We start from the raw sequence: 17,745 nt of genomic DNA, 5'->3' as shown, positions 1-17,745 counted from the left end.
ACATAACAAATTAGGATAAATAAATAAATTTTTTAAATGCAAACAAAACAAAACCAAATCTTGGCATATCATATTGAAAGCTCAGAAAATTGAAGATGAAGAAAAAAATTTTTTTGAGGGGTTGGAGATATAGCTTAGTGGTAGGGCACTTACCCAACCTTCACGAGACCTTGGGTTCAGTCCCCAGCACCACAAAAAAGAAGGGAGGAGGGCAGACAGGATGCCTTAGAATTATATGCATCCTCTCCTAGAAACCATGCAGGCTAGAAGCAAGTGAATCCATAGCTTATATTGGGTATTTAAACTATTTCAGGAGAGAAAAGGAGACAACTCTGCAGCTTGGCCTGCTCATTTGATCTATTTGGTATAAAGAGTCTGTTGAGGACTGAGGGTGTAACTCGGTGGCAGAGTGCATGCCATATGCATGGCCCTAGGTTCAATTCCCCAAAATAAGTAAATGAACAGGGCATCGAGTCTCAAGGGATCACAAATCACTGCCCCAGGGGGTGAGCGTGTGAGAGGAAGAATAGGATCTGAGAGGCCAGAGCGTTTGGATCATTCCGCCAAGGTTTACTGAGCACTGCTACATGCCAGGCTGCTGCCGGGGACTGTAGTAAGCAGGGCAGACCAATTCCGGTCTTCTGGCACCTTGTGTTGGAGCAAAGGACACGAGCACTGAAGAAACACACACAGAAATAGGCGGCATAATGGCAGGTGGTGATGCGGGCTACAGAGAAAGAGAGAACGGCAAAGGAGCTGCAGATGAGGGCACTATTCTATGCAGGGGGCTCGGGGCAGGCTTTCTGATGAGGAAGGGAACTTGCAGACACACAGGAGAGAGCACTCCAGGGAGAGGGGACAGCAATGGCAGAAGAGGCCCAGAGGTGGCACAGTATTATGGCTTGGATATGGAACGTCTCCCAGGGGCTCGGTCCCCAGCGCAGCAGCGTCCAGAGGCCTTCAGGAAGGTGATTGGGCCTTGAGGGCTCTGACTTCATCCATGGGTTGATCCGCTGACGAGTCCAGAATTGGTTTGCTTTATTGGGGGAGGCGTGGAAACTGCAGGAGGTGGGACCTAGTTGAAGGGAGTGGGTCCTGGGGGGTTATATCTTGTCCCCAGCACACCCCACCCTCTCTGCTTTCTGGCTGCCATGAGCTGGTGGCTTTCCTTCCCCTCGCTCTTCTGCCAGCAAGGCCCATAGCGACAGAGCCAAGTTACCTCAGGCTGAAACCTTTGAAACTGGGAGCCAAATGAAGTCTTTCCTCCTTGAAGTTGTTATTCTCAGGTGATTTGTCACAGCAATGGAAGCTAACACAACCCAACAGCAGAGATCTGAAATAAAAACAGCTTCAGCAAGATACAAGTTTATTTCTTGCTTGTGAGAAAGGTGGTTCTAATCACAAAATCTTGATTTTACAACTTGTTGCCACCTAATGACCTGTTGCTGCGTTGCAAACATCCTGAACCCTGTGCTTCTCAACTCTGCAGCTTGGCCAGCTCATTGCTGCTGCACGTGGCGTCAGCAGGGGTGCCTCGACCCGGGTGGAGAGTCCACTTCCAAGACAGCTCCCGAGTCTCGGGCAACTTGGAGCTTTCTGTTAACCAGGAAGGGACTTGGCCCGGGCCTGGTTTCCTCTCCACGTGGGCCTTCCTCAGGCCCTTTGGACTTTCTCAAGCATGATGGCCAGGTTCCAGGAGTGAATGTGCCAAGAGAGCAGGGCAGACGTGAGAGGCATTGTTTCACACAAGCTGGCCCACTCTAGGCCAGGGCAGTCACAGAGCTGCCCCCAGTGTCATGGGAGGGGGAACAAGATGCCACCTCTCCATGGAGGAGTTTCAGAGTCACACTAGTAGAATTCACAGAATGGATTGTACCATTGCTTCTGTTCTTTGGAAAAATAGGTGGGGTACAGCAAAGTGAGATGAGCCATGAATTGAGGTTTGGGGGCCACTATATTCTCTCCCTTTGTATCTGTTGGAAATGCTACATATCCATGAGGAGGAAGGCAGAACCACAATGTGGAAGGAGCCCAGGACCCTGGTGATGGAGGAAGCAAGGTTCACCTCTGGACTGAGGTTATGGGAGTGGGGAAGGAGGGGGAGGGAGGGAGAGGGAGGGGGAGGAAGGGGGGAGAGAGGGGGAGGGGGGAGGGGGAGACATCAAAATTTGGATCTCATTTAAGCCGTTGGCTCCATTAATAGCCCAGGCCCATCGCGGTCTCCCACCTCTCCAGACTCTTGCCCAAATCCACGAGGTCCAAACGCCTCCCTGTAGCGACTCATTCCATCCAGCATGGAGAGAAGGGCAGGGGGCTCTCACCAAATGCCACTGGTGATACAGCTCTACTGCCAGAGCATGGCACAGGCTCCATCATGTCTGGCTATGACATGAGGGGTCTCTCGCCCCGGTACAGGGTGGGCACACTACCGCCCACAGCTAGATCCACTGCCACCTGCCTGGCCCTCTACAGAAGGACTTGCTGATGGCTATAGAGCAATGGATATTGGGGAACAGCATGCCTGGAAGCAGCGACAAAGTGGGACGGCCACAGGAAGTGAGGTGGGACCCATGGCCCCCCATGAGATCTCATCCAGCTCTGTGGATTGGTTTGGTTTTTGTTGTTTTTGTCTTGTTTTTGCAATGCTGGGGATGGAACCTGGATCCCCCATCCCAGGGCTCTGGATTTTATTCTTTGTACAAGAGTTCAGGAGGAGAAAAGCCGCCTGGCACCCACAGTTAGGACTGTGCTTTCCTGTTGAACATGAGCAGTTGCCCAGAACATCAGCATCAGACAAGGTCACCCCATGGCCATGCTGAGTAATCCCATCCAAACACAGACAACCATGAACGCTGTCAAGGCACAGTCCCAAACACTCAGGCTTACGTAAGTGACAGCTGCTTCTACCAATCACAGCTGCAGCCTCCCTACAGCCAGCCATTCCTATAAATAAAATACGTTGAGGTGCCCAACCCTAAATTAACCCAGGGTTTTCTCCTCCCTCAAGCATTCAACCGAAGTTCAAATTTTATAAGTTCCAACACCCTCTGGGCAATAAAAAGGGTGGAGCCTGTGTTGCTTTTACCCTCACTGCAGCTTGTTCAGACACAGTGGTGCTCTCTGGAGTGGCTTTTGGCTGCAGGCCTCAATAGGGCACATCAGTTAAACCTCAACTGGCTGTTAATGGAGCCAAAGGCTTAAACGAGATCCAAAATTTGATGTCTCCCCCTCCCTCCCCCTCTCTTCCCCTCCCTCCCCCCACCTCCCCCTCCTTCCCCCTACCTCCCCCTCCTTCCCCACTCCCATAACCTCAGTCCAGAGGTGAACCTTGCTTCCTCCATCACCAGGGTCCCGGGCTCCTTCCACATTGTGGCTCTGCCTTCCTCCTCATGGATATGTAGCATTTCCAACAGATACAAAGGGAGAGAATATAATGGCCCCCAAACCTCAATTCATGGCTCATCTCACTTTGCTGTACCCCACCTATTTTCCCAGTTCTTCCATCTGGGTAGTTTTGAAGCAAGTCCTGGATATATCTTAAAACCTTTATGTCCAGGGGCTGGGGGTATAGCTTAGTGGAAGAGCACTTGCCTAGCATGTGTAAGGCACTGGGTTCAATCCTCAGCGTCATATAAAAATAAATAAAGAAAATAACGGCATCATGTCCATCTCCAAAAAAAAAAAAAAAATATTGTTTAGACCATTCACCCTTGGCCATCAACTTAGCCTTCAACTGCTTACTCTCCTCCAAGCTCAAGGGGTGGGATTGAAGCCAGCCTACTAGTGCTGCTGTGGTCTTTCTGGTGAGCAGCCCCTCTTCTGAAGCTACCCAGGGGCTTCCAGCCATTGGTCAACTCAGTAGCACGCAAAAAGATACTATTGCTTTGAAGAGTCGGAGGAAACTAGGAGGGAGACCAAATGTATATTTCACAGGGTCACAGAATGTTACTGTCTCAGTTCAAACATTGAGTCTGGTGATCCACACACAGTTCATGTTTTAGAATAAAATATAGGAGTCAGGTGTGGTGGTGCACACCTGTAATCCCAGCAGCTTAGGAGGCTGAGGCAGGAGGATGGCAAGTTCAAAGCCGGCTTCAGAAATTTAGTGAGGCCCTTAGCAACTTAGTGAGACCCTGTCTCAAGACAATAAAAAGGGCTGGGAAAGCTTCCAGATGGCAGTGTGGCCCAGCCTCTTCACAGATGACCTGAGCCAGTCTGGCAAACCTGGTTGTGCCCTTGCTGTTGATGTGCTATGTCCACAGGAAAGGGGACCAATCCACCATTCCTGGTAGACCTGGCCTTACCCCCCCCCCCACTGCCTGCTGCCTGAATTCCCCTCCAGCCTCCAGGGTGGTCCCCCCCACCTGTTAGTTGCTATTAATGGTTCTGTCTTTCCGTCCTCCCGCACCCCCCTGCCCCACCTATCCCTTACACATTGAAATTGGTGAGCAAGGTGAGAGCCAGCTCTGGGAGGACATTACAGAATCCCCTCTTCTGACTGATATTCACCATGGTCTTGCAGGACACCTTGGCAACGTGTACATTGCTTTTTTTTTTCTCTCTTATTGCACAGTCCGTACTATAAAATTTGTTTTGAGTTTTATAACTTTGTGGCATTTTAGATAAGATTGTATTTGTACTTTGTTGTCTAGAATGATTAAAATGTATTGAATAAACCTAGGATTAGAATGCTAAAAAAAAGGAGGGAGCTGGGCCTGGGGCTCAGTGGCAGAGCACTTGCCTAGCATGTGTGAGGCACTGGGTTTGATACTCGGCACCACATAAAAATGAAGCAAATAAAATAAAGACATTCTGCCCATCTACAACTATAAATTTTTTTTTAAAGGTTGCACTTTGATTCAGCACCCCCAAAATAAAGCCAAGGAGCTTTTGAGGGACTGGAGCCCATGCGTGTGCTCCCCTGAGTATTTGTGAACTGGTCCACAGCACAGCAACTGCGCATCCTGGGCCCTCGCCTACGCCCGCAGCCCCTGAGCAGCAGTGCCTCCCCACAGATCCTAGCGCAGCAGCGCACCCTCGGCCCCCTCCACCATCCTGCCGTGAAGCAGCTGGGCAGCTGCAGGCTTGGCCTTTTAAAATTCCACCCTTCTCCTCTGTGCTCAGAACCCAGGCCCTGGATGCTGCAGTGCCTTTCAAACCCGCAAACGCCTTCCTTTGGCCTGACTGTAGTTTCCTTCCAGGTTTGTTGTCAATTGAGCCCGCAGCACTTGTCGAGGTCACTCTCCCGCCACCCTCCTCACATCACCGCACAGGTGAGAGTTGATTCCCGCATTGTCAGTTCCTCCTCCGTTCATTTACGCACCTGTCCTCCCGCTAGGCGCGTCCTTTCTTGCTTCCTGTGGCTTTTCTGTTAACTCTTATTTCATCTACAGTGACTTTTATTCCCCTTGCTTTTTTTTTTTTTTTTTTAAGAAACAATATTGGGCATGGGAACTTTTGACTCAGTGATGGTAGAAATGAAATCTTGTCAAACACAGGCACAAACACACAGGCAGGGCTTTAGTTGGGCCTTTGCCAAAGCGGGTAACTTGGACTTCAGCTAGGGGGAGACAATCCTGACCAAGGGACCAGGCTGCTCTCCAGACACAGGGAGAACAGGCTTTCATTGGCTTGCGAGAGTGATAGAGTTTTGGTAATTTCCAGATCCAAAAGATGTTTCTTCTTGCATGAAATTTGGACCACCAGGTGGTCACAGTTGACATTTCCTAGTGTAGCTGGCGCCATCCTCCTGTGCAAATGTTCTGGCCCTGTGGCTTTCGCTGGGCCTTACAATGGATCCAAAGGACTTGGGCTACTGTAGCTGCTGAGAAAGCACGAGAAAACACACACCAGTGCCAGCCCTCAACCCACATGCCCACATGGCCACATGCAGGGCCCAGTAGAATCAATCCCAAAGGTTAAGGCAGCAAAGTGACAGATGTAACATGAAGACAGAGATGCCATTCCAGTCACCCACCACACATCGGCAGGCCCAGGAGCCAAAGCAGCCTTCAAGTCCCTGAAAAGTAACCTGGCAACTGTTGTCAGGACCTGCATGTCAGAGGTGTGATCCTCAACCAGCTGTGAGGAATCTAATCCCGTATTGCCCAGCTCAGTGACCTCCTAAGTCAGTGGTTTTTAAGTTGTATCAAAAGAAGTGAAGCTGTTGGGCGAGGTGGCACACACCTATGATCCCAGCAGCTCAGAAGGCCGAGGCAGGAGAATTGCAAATTTGAGGCCAGCCTCAGCAACTTAGCAAGGCCCTAAGCAACTTAGCGAGGCTCTGTCCATATTTTTTTTTTTAAGACGGAGGGCGGGTGGAGAGAGAAAGAATTATTTTTAATATTTATTTTTCAGTTTTCGATGGACACAACATCTTTGTTTGTATGTATGTGGTGCTGGGATTGAACCCAGCGCCCCGCGCATGCCAGTCGAGTGCGCTGCCGCTTGAGCCACATCCCCAGCCCCATGTCCATATTAAAACATAAAAAAGGTCTGAGGATGTGGCTCAGTGGTTAAGCGCCCCCGGATTAAATCCCTGATACCAAAAAACCAAAAGTGAAGTCAGAGGGTTTGTCTGGATTGTTCCCTGGTGAGGGCTTCATCTTTGCAAGTGTTTGCTTCTGTGGTGTTTTTAGGGTCTCCTGGTGGGTCTGGGAACAAAGCCCAAGGGTGGAGAGGCACCAGATTGTGCCACAAAGGCTAATCACTTATTGCATCCAGGGGCTTATTCCACTGTCCCCTCCTCTGTCTCACCATCATGCTCCCCAACGGTCTCACCTTCTATCAGTGCTCCTCACTGGGTCACTTCTGCACTGAAGCTGATTTGAACTTTTAAAGATCACTCTGGTTTCTGATATGTGTGTGACTGTGTGTGTACACGTGTGTGTGGGAGGGTTGTCGAGAGGACCGTGTGGTATATATAATCCTGCAGCGGAGGGCTCTGGCACGTGTCTGGCACAGTGACATGCTGTTGTTGTTAGACTGTGTGTAGGACCCAAGTGCTGAGCTTCTGGCCTGGCGTGCTCTTCCTCTCTCCTCTGCCCCTGGAGGAGAAGTCAGCAGCGCCCCGTGGCCCTGGGAGGCATGTTCAGGAAGGCCGGAGCCTCGCTCACCCGGTGCTTGCACCACTCTGTAAGTGCCCTCTCCCAGCACCTGCCCCTGCATGGCCCCAGCTCCTGGGATCTGGCGAGGTCCTGGCTTCAAGGTTGTGCATGAGCCTGCTCCCTCAGGAAGCCTTCCCTGACTGCAGCCTGGCTGTCAGCCCTGCCTGGCTCCTGCTACCCTGCTCTAGACCTCGTAGCTGTGCATCTGGGGGGTCAGCTTGGGTGCTGCTGCTGCCTCCCGATCATCCCAGTGCCCAGCCCAGTACCTGATACACAGTAGGTGCTCCATAAATGTTGATTGAATGACTGTTATGTGTAAAGCATAAGAACAGGCATTCGTTTATCCCAGTACTGAGTGCCACACTTGAAGGCCACTCCCTTGAGCACGCCACGTTTCTGGAATCTCCATGATTTCCCCCTCCTTCCTAAACCCACTGAACTCCCCTCAACTCTGTTCCTCTCCCTGCCAGTCTGTGCCCTGCGCCCCTACTCCTCCCCCGCCAGCCCTGCCTAGTGCCCTCACTCCAAGGTCTGTCTCCCAACACCCCTCCCCCCACTGCCCCTGACTCGCCTCACTTTACCCTTTTTATAGAACACATCCCCAGTTCAAAAGTAACTCCACATGTCACTGAACCCAAGATGCTGTCAATTGGAAGATGTGCTGGGACTTTATGAACTTGCCAGGGAAAATGCTCCCTAATTAGCGATTGTAAGGTCACAGCCACGTTCTGAGATGTTGCAGAGTGACAAAATATGTTTATCAGAACCCAATAATGTGCCCACCACCAGGATAACTGAGAAACAGAGAAACACACCCATGAACCAGAATCACTCATCATCCCACTCCTTGAGAGAGGCTTGGTGAACATTTTGAGAAATTTCCTTCCCAAAAGTTTCTCCTATTTATATATGGTCACAGGAAAACATTTCTGTGGATAGAAAGATTTATTAAGGTTTTTTTCATCCTGAAAAATACCATAGACCTCTCTACACACTGTGTTCTAGACTATTTTATTGATATCAGTGTATATCAGTAAACATTTTTCTAAAATGTGTTGTCATTTTTCCCACATTTTTTAAAAAAAAATTTTTTTAAAGAGAGAGTGAGAGAGGAGAGAGAGAGAGAGAGAGAGAGAGAGAGAGAGAGAGAGAGAGAATTTTTAATATTTATTTATTTTTTAGTTCTCGGCGGACACAACATCTTTGTTGGTATGTGGTGCTGAGGATCGAACCCGGGCCGCACGCATGCCAGGCGAGCGCGCTACCGCTTGAGCCACATCCCCAGCCCCTTTCCCACATTTTTTAATCACTAAAGCTAAAGGTTATTGTAGAAAATTTGGAAAATAATAGTTATTCATCAGACAATGAAATATATCTGGTAAACTGACCAAAGACAGTCACCAGCACATCTTGGCTGCAGCCGGTGGTTCCTGGTGTGCGTCTCCCTCGTGGCGAATGATTCTGAGGTGCGCTGAGTGCTAGGCCTGGCCATGGTGTCAGGGACTCAGCCAAGGGACAGTGTAACCCACTGGGGAGGGGCCAGGCACTGCACAGCTGGTCCAGGGCCCCTGCGGGAGGCCCAGGTGCCTCCGCTGCTGACAGGGTCTTGGCTGGCTTCTCTGACCTCCAGCCAGTCCCTGGCCCCTGGGCCTCGCATCTTCATCTGGCAGGTGGGGATTATCAGGTGGTTCTAGAGGGATGGGCGCTGTGGGGACTGAAGACATCTGGGCCCACAGCAGCTGTCACTATTGGCCCTGGCAGGCAGCTCCCAACCCACCAGCCACCTGGGACGCGAGCCCCCAGGACAGGAGTTCCCTGCCACGCAGCCCCACTCTGTTGTACTGAGGGGAGGACGAGGCCAGGAGGAGCGGCTTCCTATCAAGGCGGGCTGAGCAGGGTGGATATCAGCCTGGGACAGTCTCTGACACCTGTGGCACAGCGGGGAGCTGGCCTGGAAGGATCCAGGGAGAACAGTGTGATCTGGATGAGGACCCTGAGGCCCTCCCAGGTCTGAGTGAGTTAGAACATGGCCTGGGGTCAACTGGGCAGTCAGGTGTGACCCTGAACACATCACTCCCCCACCCCCTCTGTTGGCTCATCTGTGAAATGGGCCCAGGCAGGTCCTTCTGGGAATTAGCTGGAAGAGCTCAGCAAAACCCCTGTGAGTGCTGCTGTCCTCCCAACTCCTACCCTCCTCAGCCTCAGCCCCTCCTGGGTCAAAGTAACCCCGCTGCATGAGGCCTCTGCCTTGGGACCTGGGAGCCAGGGCTCCCTGTGTGACCCAGGCAGCCTCTGCAGGCGGAGAACCTGGGGCTGGGGGAGGGCAGAGAAGCCTTCCCAGAAGGTAGGAGGAACAGAAGGGAGGAGGTGGGGCCGCCTGGCCACCTGGGAGCACAGGTCCTCCAGGAAGGAGGATACGGCTGTGGCCAGAAGATCTCTCTATGATGACTGCACCTGGAAGATTGTGATGCTGACCCTCACTTGCTCTGTCCCCAGCTCACCATGTCCAAACGACTCCCTGCTCGAAGGCTGGATGGATTGGAATACAACCCCTGGTGAGCTGGAGGGCCTGGGAAGCTTGTGGGGGTCCCCTCGGGTGTGGGTTGGCCATCCCTGGTCACAGTAACTCAGGGGTACCCAGTACAGGTGGCAGCTACTACCAACAGAGGAGGCTTAGTCTCGAATCTCAGCTTTGCCCTACTGGGCCATGGGCTGGGACAGGGCACATACCTGCTCTGAGCTTAGCTCCCCGCCCCCAAGAGAGGAAAATATACCTCCCTGGGCAGAGAAGGCAGCTGTGTATAATAGCAATAATCACTGACCCAGGCACGGGCAAAGGGCTTTCCTGGGGTCACAGCAGAGTGTCTGCATCAGTGGCCTCCACATGCCCACAGATTCAACCAAGTGCAAATCAAAAGTAATTTTCAAAATTATATTTGTACCAATCATGTAGAGACTTTGTCCTTGCCATTGCTCCCCAACAATACAGGATGCCAGCCTCCCTGGTGTTAGAGGTTGGTAATGTGGAGACGATTCAAAGTACCCAGGGGGCTGGAAGTCAAGCTCAGTGGTGGAGTCCTTGTCTAACATGCTGGAGACCCTGGGTTCCATGCCAAGCACTGCAAACAAACAAGTAATAAATATATAAGATAAAAATCAAAGTATCTGGGAGGGGCTGGGTTGTGGGTCTGGGTGTAGCATCTGCCTAGCGAGGTCCTAGGTGAGGTCCTGCCCTGAAAAAGTGCACGGGAAGACACACCTAGGTTCTGTGCAGATACTGTGCCATTTTATTTAAGGACTTGAGCTTCTGCTGATTTTGGTATCCTGGGAGCAAGGAGGTCCTGGAGCTAGTCCTCCACCGGGTACCTGAGGCTACCTTTCACTCTTCGGCACTTGCCATGGAGTCAGATCATCTAAGGGAGGATGATCCAGAGCTTTTCACCAGCCTTTCCCAAGGCTTTTTTCTCTTTCTTCTTCTTCCTTTGTTCTGTTTGTTTTTTGTGGTGCTGGGGATTGAACCAAGGCCTTGTGCATTCGAGACAAGCACTCTGCCAGCTGAGCTCTGTCCCCAGCTGCTCTTCCTTTGTTCTGTGTGTATGTGAGTGTGTGTGTGTGTGTGGGGGGGTGTGATGCTGGGGATTGCACCTGGGGTCTCACACATGCTAGGCAAGTGCTCTACCACCGAGCTATATCCCAAGCCCAATATCCTTTTCTTCTTTAACTTCTGAATATGAAGGCTCCATGTTCCTATTGCTACCAGTGATATAATGAATGCAGTAAAAAGATGTGTAAGGATTACGGGGGCCACACCAGCAGTCCCTGCAACAGGGGAGGCTGAGGCAGGAGAATCTCAAGTTCAAGACCAACCATGGCAATTTAGCAAGGACTTTCCCAAAACTCTTGAGTTGTAGCTCAGTGGTAAAGTACCCCTGGGTTCAGTCCTCAATATAAAAAAAATTGACCCCATCTCTTAAAACACACGCCACAAACACCATTGAATAACACTTGTGCTGTTGATGCTCAAAGAAGAACAATTTTTTTTTCACAAAAATTGGAACCAAGCTAGGTGAGAGGTGCACACCTGTAATCCCAGTGGCTCTGGAGGCTGAGGCAGGAGGATTGGGAGTTCAAAGCCAGCCTTATCCATTAAATAGGCCTTAAGTAGCTCAGTGAGACCGGTCTCTAAATAAAATACAAAGAAAGGGCTGGAGATGTGGCTCGGTGGTGAGTGTTCCCTGGGTTCATTCCCTGGTACCAGAAAAAAAAAAAAAAAAACCTGGAACCAGTTTTTCTTCCAGACTTCCATGTATAGCATTTTGTTTTTACAAAGGTCTTGAACCCCTTCTTCCCCTTGGATGCCCCATGGCATTGGGAACAGGATCTGGGCCCAGAGCCCTGCCTTGCTGGCTGCCATCTAGGCTGGTCCTGCAGAGGCCTGATCCTCGGGCTGCCCCCTCAGCCTCTTGTGAGTGGTCTGGGCAGTCCCAAGGCTCTCTTGCCAATAAGGTAGCATCCAGCTCTGTGAGATGCCAGAAGAGACAAGAGGGCAGCCTGTCCCCCCGGAGCCTTTGAACCTCACATCCCCTGTCCCAACCACCATGGAACATCCTTCTTCCAATTTTGGGTCTACCATTTGCTGCTGTGTGACTCTGGGCCTGTCACTCCCCACTCTGAGGCCTAGCAACTCTGGGCCTCCAGAGGCATTGTGGAACTTGGTGGAAGATGACAGATTTTAGATATAAATGATATCTAAATTTGCATAAATAGGCTGGCAGGACCCTGTTCTGACCAGAGTGGGGTAAAGATTACTTAGAGATATACATACAGATATATATACATACATACACATATACACACACACACATAGAGAGATAGATAGAAAGATACATAGATGGATACATAGATACATAGATAGATATAGGCTGGTCGTGCCTGTGGTACCTGGAAGACCTTGTCAGCTCTGTCCCCAGAGTGGCCCAGAGGGTGTGCCTCAGAGGTCCTCCTGAAGGTCATGTGGTCAGGGCATTCACACTGTGGACACATCCAATAATGAGTTAAGCAATCGCTTGGAGGGTCTCCACAGGTGTTCTTGTTATTTTTATTTATTTATCTCACCCCACCCCCAGTGTTAGAGATGGAACCCGGGGCCTGGTGAGTGCTAGGCAGAAGTACCACTGAGCCCCATCTCCTGCCCACTCAAAAGCTGTTTTTAAACAGGGTAGGACGGGGAAGGACAGAAAACGGTGTGGTTGTGGTCCTTCATACTCTGCAGTGTTTGGGATGGGAACAACATTTCTTCCCCTGGCTCGTGGTCAGGGAAGCTTGAAATCCTCCTTGCTGACCCATGTGCTCGTCTCAGTGTCTGGTCCATCTCTCGTCGACTTGTGGGACCAATTGTGACCCCAGGCAGGTCTACAGGTTGGGGACAGATGCCAGTTGTCCAGGTTTCGCCATCGGGCCTAGGCATGCTCACTCTGGCCTGGAAACAGAAGTCCAGCAGGGTAGAGGGGTGAATTGGGACCAACTCTCTGTTTGTCCCCAGGGTGGAGTTTATCGAACTGTCCAAAGAGTATGAAACTGTGAACTTGGGCCAGGGCTTCCCCAACTTCCCGCCCCCAGACTTTGCTGTGGAAGCTTTTCAGCAGGCCGTCAGCGGGGACTTCATGCTCAACCAGTACACCATGGCCTTTGTGAGTTTACTGGTCTCTCTTGGGGGGCCTGGGGAGCCGGAGGGAATGACCAGCTGGTGGAGAGATCATGGGGCAGGGCGGAGAGCAGGGAATTCAATCTGGCCATGGTTCAGGGTTTACTGACCTATTCTGTCCCAGGCCCTGTGCCTCATGGCCTAGTGGGGAAGGCAGACCAGAAGCCAGTCATAACCAAGGGGGTGGGCAGGCACCGTAGAGGAGGTGGCACATGGGAGCAGCTCCCACGAGCCCCAGCCCCGCCCAGTTTTCTGTGTCCACAAGCACATGGGTCCAATCTTCCCCCAAAGTTAGGTGCTTCAAAAGCTGCAAAATGAAAACCTATTTCTGCTTCACCCGTATGTGACTTTAGCCAAGTCATTTTCTCTTTCTGGGTGTCTATTTTTCTATGTATCAAATATCTGTCTTTTGGTTGTTGTTGTACTAAGAATGCAACCCAGAAGCACTTTATCTCTGAGCCGCATCCCCAGTCCCTTTCTATTTTTTATTTTGACACAAGGTCTTGCTAAATTGCTCAGGCTGACCTCAAACTTGGGATCCTCTGTCCTCAGCCTCCTGAATCACTGGGATTATAGGGGTGCACCAACTTTCCTAGTCTTGCAAGGCTGCTGGGAGGATCTGATGAGCACAGATGTGCTTTTTAACTCCCTGACCCACATGGGAGGTGTAGAGTCTCCACAGCCTTGGGCCCTGCCACACTGTGCTGGCCAAGGAAGGCCCTCTGTCCACTTTCCCACCACATGCCAGTCCCAGGCATGTGGTGGGAAGGTGGAGAAAGTGAGAGAGCTCATCCCCAGGAGTTGGCTTTGCCCTGAGGCCTACACTAGAAGGTGCTAGAGTTGCCTAGGGTTGAGTCTGGAGGGCTGACCCTGCTGTCCTGCAGGGTTACCCACCCCTGACGAAGATCCTGGCGAGTTTCTTTGGGAAGCTGCTGGGACAGGAGTTGGACCCACTTGAGAACGTGCTGGTGACCGTGGGTGCCTACGGGGCCCTGTTCACAGCCTTCCAGGCCCTGGTGGACGAAGGAGACGAGGTGAATGATATGACTCGGGCTGGGTGGGGTGAGGGGTCAGAGCAGTGCTGACCACAGTGATCTGATCCTTGTCCCAGGTCATCATCATCGAACCTTTTTTTGACTGTTATGAGCCCATGACATTGATGGCTGGGGGTCGCCCTGTGTTTGTGTCCCTGAAGCCGGTAAGGATGCCATGTGGGGTGTGGGCCCAGGAACCCACGGACTGGGTGGGACTGGGCCCAGGGAGATGGGTCAGAAAGGACACAAGTGAAGGAGACCAGGTCCTGTGGGCTGGGAGGTGTAGTGGCCTCCAGAGCCCCAGGGAGGAGGTGGAGGGGGCAGATGCCCAAAGAGGGGACTTAAATGTCAGGGGGTAACTATGGCCACCCTTCCCACCTCCTCTTGCAGAGCCCCACCCAGGATGGGGAGCTGGATTCCAGCAGCAGCTGGCGGCTGGACCCCACAGAACTGGCCAGCAAGTTCACGTCCCGGACCAAAGCCCTGGTCCTCAATACACCCAACAACCCCCTGGGAAAGGTACCTGGGACAGCTCTGTTCAGGGACCCTCCACCTGCATTCAAGTCCCGGCTCTTCCTGATGAGCTTCCTCGGGGCCTCAGTTTCTTCATCTGTGGAGTGGGAGGGTTGCCCGCCGTGACCTGAGGATGGAGGAGCCAGAGTCCCAGGGAAAGAAAGGGGCAAGAGTCTCAGGGAGGTGAAGGGTGGGTTGGTGGGGACAGTGACTTGCCTCTCAGCATTTCCTCAACTGTAAATAGGAACCTGAGGGACCATCTCACAGGGTCGGTGCAGCAGAGGTTTGATGGGATGGTGCAGGAAAGCCCCCAGCAGCCAGCATGGCCACAAGCCCTCTGTCTGGGCAGGACTTTGCATTTGGGCACGGTACCGGCTGCAGACCTGTGCCACCCCTGGGTCCCTGCAGGTGTTCTCCAAGGCAGAGCTGGAGCTGGTGGCCAGGCTGTGCCAGCAGCATGACGTGCTCTGCATCGCGGATGAGGTGTACCAGTGGCTGGTCTATGACGGGCTCCAGCACATCAGCATTGGTGAGCCGGGCTGGGGGTGGGGCTCGAGGCCAAGCTGGGAGCACAGGCCTGTCACTTAAACCAGGGACCAAGAAGGGGCTGTGGGGCTGTGTAGGTGATATGATCTTGGGCAGTGACTTCACCACCCTAGAAGGAAGGTCACAGTATCATCTACCTCTGAGGTTGTCTTGAGCATAAGATTAAATAAGTCCTTGGTAGGCCCTTGGCCTGGGTCCCACCTGCAATCCCATCTACTCCAGAGACTGAGGCAGGAGGGTCCTGAGTTCAAGGCTAGCCTTGGCAACCCCGTCAGACTTGACTCAAAAGTAAATAAAAAATAAAAATGACCGGCATGTAGCTCAGTGGCAGAGGGCTTATCGAGAAAGTACGAGGGGTCTGGGCTCAACCCCCAGTCCTGCCCCTCCCTCCCTGAGTCCTGGGGGTAGAAAGCCTGTGCTTCCCCAGAGCCAGGCCACCTGCTCCTGCCCTTGCCCATCCCAGCAGCCTGTCTTTAACTTTGGACAGCCAGCCTCCCTGGCATGTGGGCCCGGACCCTGACCATCGGCAGTGCTGGGAAAACATTCAGTGCCACAGGCTGGAAGGTGAGTCCCTGTGGGCAGGGGGCAGCCTCCCGCCCAGTCCTCAGCAGGAGAGCCAGGCCTGGGAACTGAGAGAGCCTGTGGCCAGGGCCCAGGAAGCTTCATTCCCTACCTGTGTCCCCATCCAGGTGGGCTGGGTCCTAGGCCCAGATCATATCATGAGGCACCTGCGGGCTGTGCACCAGAACTCCATCTTCCACTGTCCCACGCAAAGCCAGGTGAGGAAGAGCAGGGCACCCTTTGTGGGCAGGGGGTGTTCGCAAGGACAAATGAAAATGGGCGGGCCGGCTCCAGTGCCCAGGCACAGCTGACCTGCCAGTCCATCTGCCCTGCCCAGGTTGCAGTAGCCAAGAGCTTTGAGCGGGAGCAGCTCCACATGGGCCAACCCAGCAGCTACTTTGTGCAGTTGCCAAAGGCCATGCAGCGAAACCGTGACCACATGACACACAGCCTGCAGTCTGTGGGACTGAAGCCCGTCTTGTCCCAGGGAAGCTACTTCCTCATCGCAGACATCTCAGACTTTAGTGAGTGGGATTGGCCAGTGTCTGCTGGCAGGGTCTGGGGAATGGTGGCTTCCCTGGACTCAGCCTGGCCTCTGTCCCCCAGAAAGCAAGATGCCTGACTTGCCTGGTGCCGCAGAGGAGCCATATGACAGACGCTTTGTCAAGTGGATGATCAAAAATAAGGTGGGCTGGGCCTCTGACAAGGTCACTAGGTATGAATTCACATGGGGTGCACTGCTCAAGTATGCCCAGCTAAGGGACACCCGTCTGCCCCTGCCATGGGCCAGGTGCAGGGTTACACCCACTTCAAGAAAGAGGGAATGGCCAGGCATGGTGGCACACACCTGAAATCCCAGGGATTTGGGAGACTGAAGCAGGAGGAGCACTAATTCAAGGCCAACCTCCTCATCTTAACAAAGCCCTAAGTAACTTAGCAAGACCCTGTCTCAAGGTAAAAAATAAAAAGGGCTGGTTCAGTAGTGAAGCACCTCTGGGTTCAGTTTCTAGTAGAAAAAAAGAAAAAAAGGGAACATATTTCTAATGTGCTCCAAAATGGCATGCTGGCTGGCAGGAATGCCCACCCCTCTCTGGGTCTCAGTGGTCCATCTGTGCAGTAGGGAGGTGGCCCAGGCCTCGGAGTCCCACCCAGCTGGGAATGTGTCCTCAGCCTTCTTTCTTCTCTGGCTCTGCTGGCTGCTGCATGGTCTAGCCTCTTGGTGCCACCTCCCTCACAGCCCATGCGGGGACCTGGCATGATGCCCGGGGTCCTAGGTCTGAGCTGACTCAGCCTCCAAGGCGATGCGCTGGGCTGACTGTCCTGCGGCCCCTCCTGGAAACTCCTTGTCTCCTAAGCCGAGGCTGCCAGACCACAGGGCTGAGTGGACACATGGGCTTCCTCCTCCCCAGGGCCTGGCGGCCATCCCGGTCTCCATCTTCTACAGCGTGCCACATCAGAAGGACTTTGACCACTACATCCGCTTCTGTTTTGTGAAGGTAAGGGTGGGCTGGGGTGTGTCTAGTGCCTGCGCTTCTGCAGGCTGCGAGGTGCAGCAGGAGGGAGGACCAGTGTGTGTCAATGCAGGATGAAGCCACACTCCAAGCCATGGACAAGAAGCTGCAGAAATGGAAGGCTGAGCTCGGGCCCTGAGGCTGTCCCTCGCCCTGCACCACACTGTCCCATAGCTCTCTGTCCCTGTTCCAGCTCTCTCCACATCGTGGAGGATGGTACTGCTCTAGGATGCAGAGTGTTCCCAAGGAAGAGCCCCTCCTTGGTCTTGGGGCCTCAGCAGTCCCCTCCCACAGCCTGTGTCCTGGCTCAGAGGCCAGAGAGGCCTGACCTGGGACTCTCCTTCTCCCTCCCTAGTTGGTTTTCAGTCTCTTCTGTTCTCCCCAGACTTGGCTGGGGCTGAACAGGGCAGAGTTTGAGGCCTGGAGTCCCAGCAGGGTTCCCAGCCCTGCACTCACCGTGCCTCATCTCAGCCTGTCGCCGGGAAGAAGGCTCCAGGCTTGAGTCCTTTTGCCCATAATAAAGTTTGAAGTTTGCAAACCTCGCTTCTGTCTGCTTCAGACCCTGGTATCAACCCCTGAGCCAGGCGTCATCAGAACAGGAAGAATCTCAGAGAACTCCAGCTCACCCTTTTCCTTTATACAAACTTTCTGGGAGTAAAACGAAAGCCCAGAGAAGAGTGGGGCATTGGGACTTGTCTGAAGTCACAGGGCTCATCCTGAGGAATCCAGGCCCCTGGGCTGCCCTCCACACCCCTCACCTTCTGATGGTG

The 17,745-nt window shown here is 52.7% G+C and overlaps 1 protein-coding gene across 5 annotated transcripts in view; it reads left to right on the top strand.

Moving 5' to 3' along the window:
- Positions 1-17,517, top strand: part of Kyat1 (kynurenine aminotransferase 1) — a 31,786-nt gene extending 14,269 nt beyond the window's left edge. For 2 of the 5 annotated variants that reach the window (XM_026386433.2, XM_026386434.2), the window contains exons 2-13: positions 9,603-9,661; positions 12,649-12,796; positions 13,695-13,844; positions 13,922-14,008; positions 14,235-14,363; positions 14,766-14,886; positions 15,391-15,467; positions 15,593-15,682; positions 15,802-15,988; positions 16,071-16,150; positions 16,874-16,960; positions 17,049-17,517. In XM_026386433.2, coding sequence (XP_026242218.2) covers positions 9,609-9,661; positions 12,649-12,796; positions 13,695-13,844; positions 13,922-14,008; positions 14,235-14,363; positions 14,766-14,886; positions 15,391-15,467; positions 15,593-15,682; positions 15,802-15,988; positions 16,071-16,150; positions 16,874-16,960; positions 17,049-17,114 — 1,275 coding nt within the window. In that variant the 5' untranslated portion in view covers positions 9,603-9,608 and the 3' untranslated portion in view covers positions 17,115-17,517. Of the gene's footprint in view, positions 1-5,201; positions 5,274-6,983; positions 7,135-9,602; positions 9,662-12,648; positions 12,797-13,694; positions 13,845-13,921; positions 14,009-14,234; positions 14,364-14,765; positions 14,887-15,390; positions 15,468-15,592; positions 15,683-15,801; positions 15,989-16,070; positions 16,151-16,873; positions 16,961-17,048 lie in introns of all 5 variants that reach the window. The other 3 variants (XM_026386430.2, XM_026386432.2, XM_026386431.2) reach the window with 3 other exon arrangements.
- Positions 17,518-17,745: the final 228 nt, after the last annotated feature.

The sequence above is a fragment of the Urocitellus parryii genome, chromosome 4 (genome assembly GCF_045843805.1).
Source record: "Urocitellus parryii isolate mUroPar1 chromosome 4, mUroPar1.hap1, whole genome shotgun sequence".
Lineage (NCBI taxonomy): Eukaryota > Metazoa > Chordata > Mammalia > Rodentia > Sciuridae > Urocitellus > Urocitellus parryii.
This window is presented reverse-complemented; position numbering and strand designations above follow the sequence as displayed.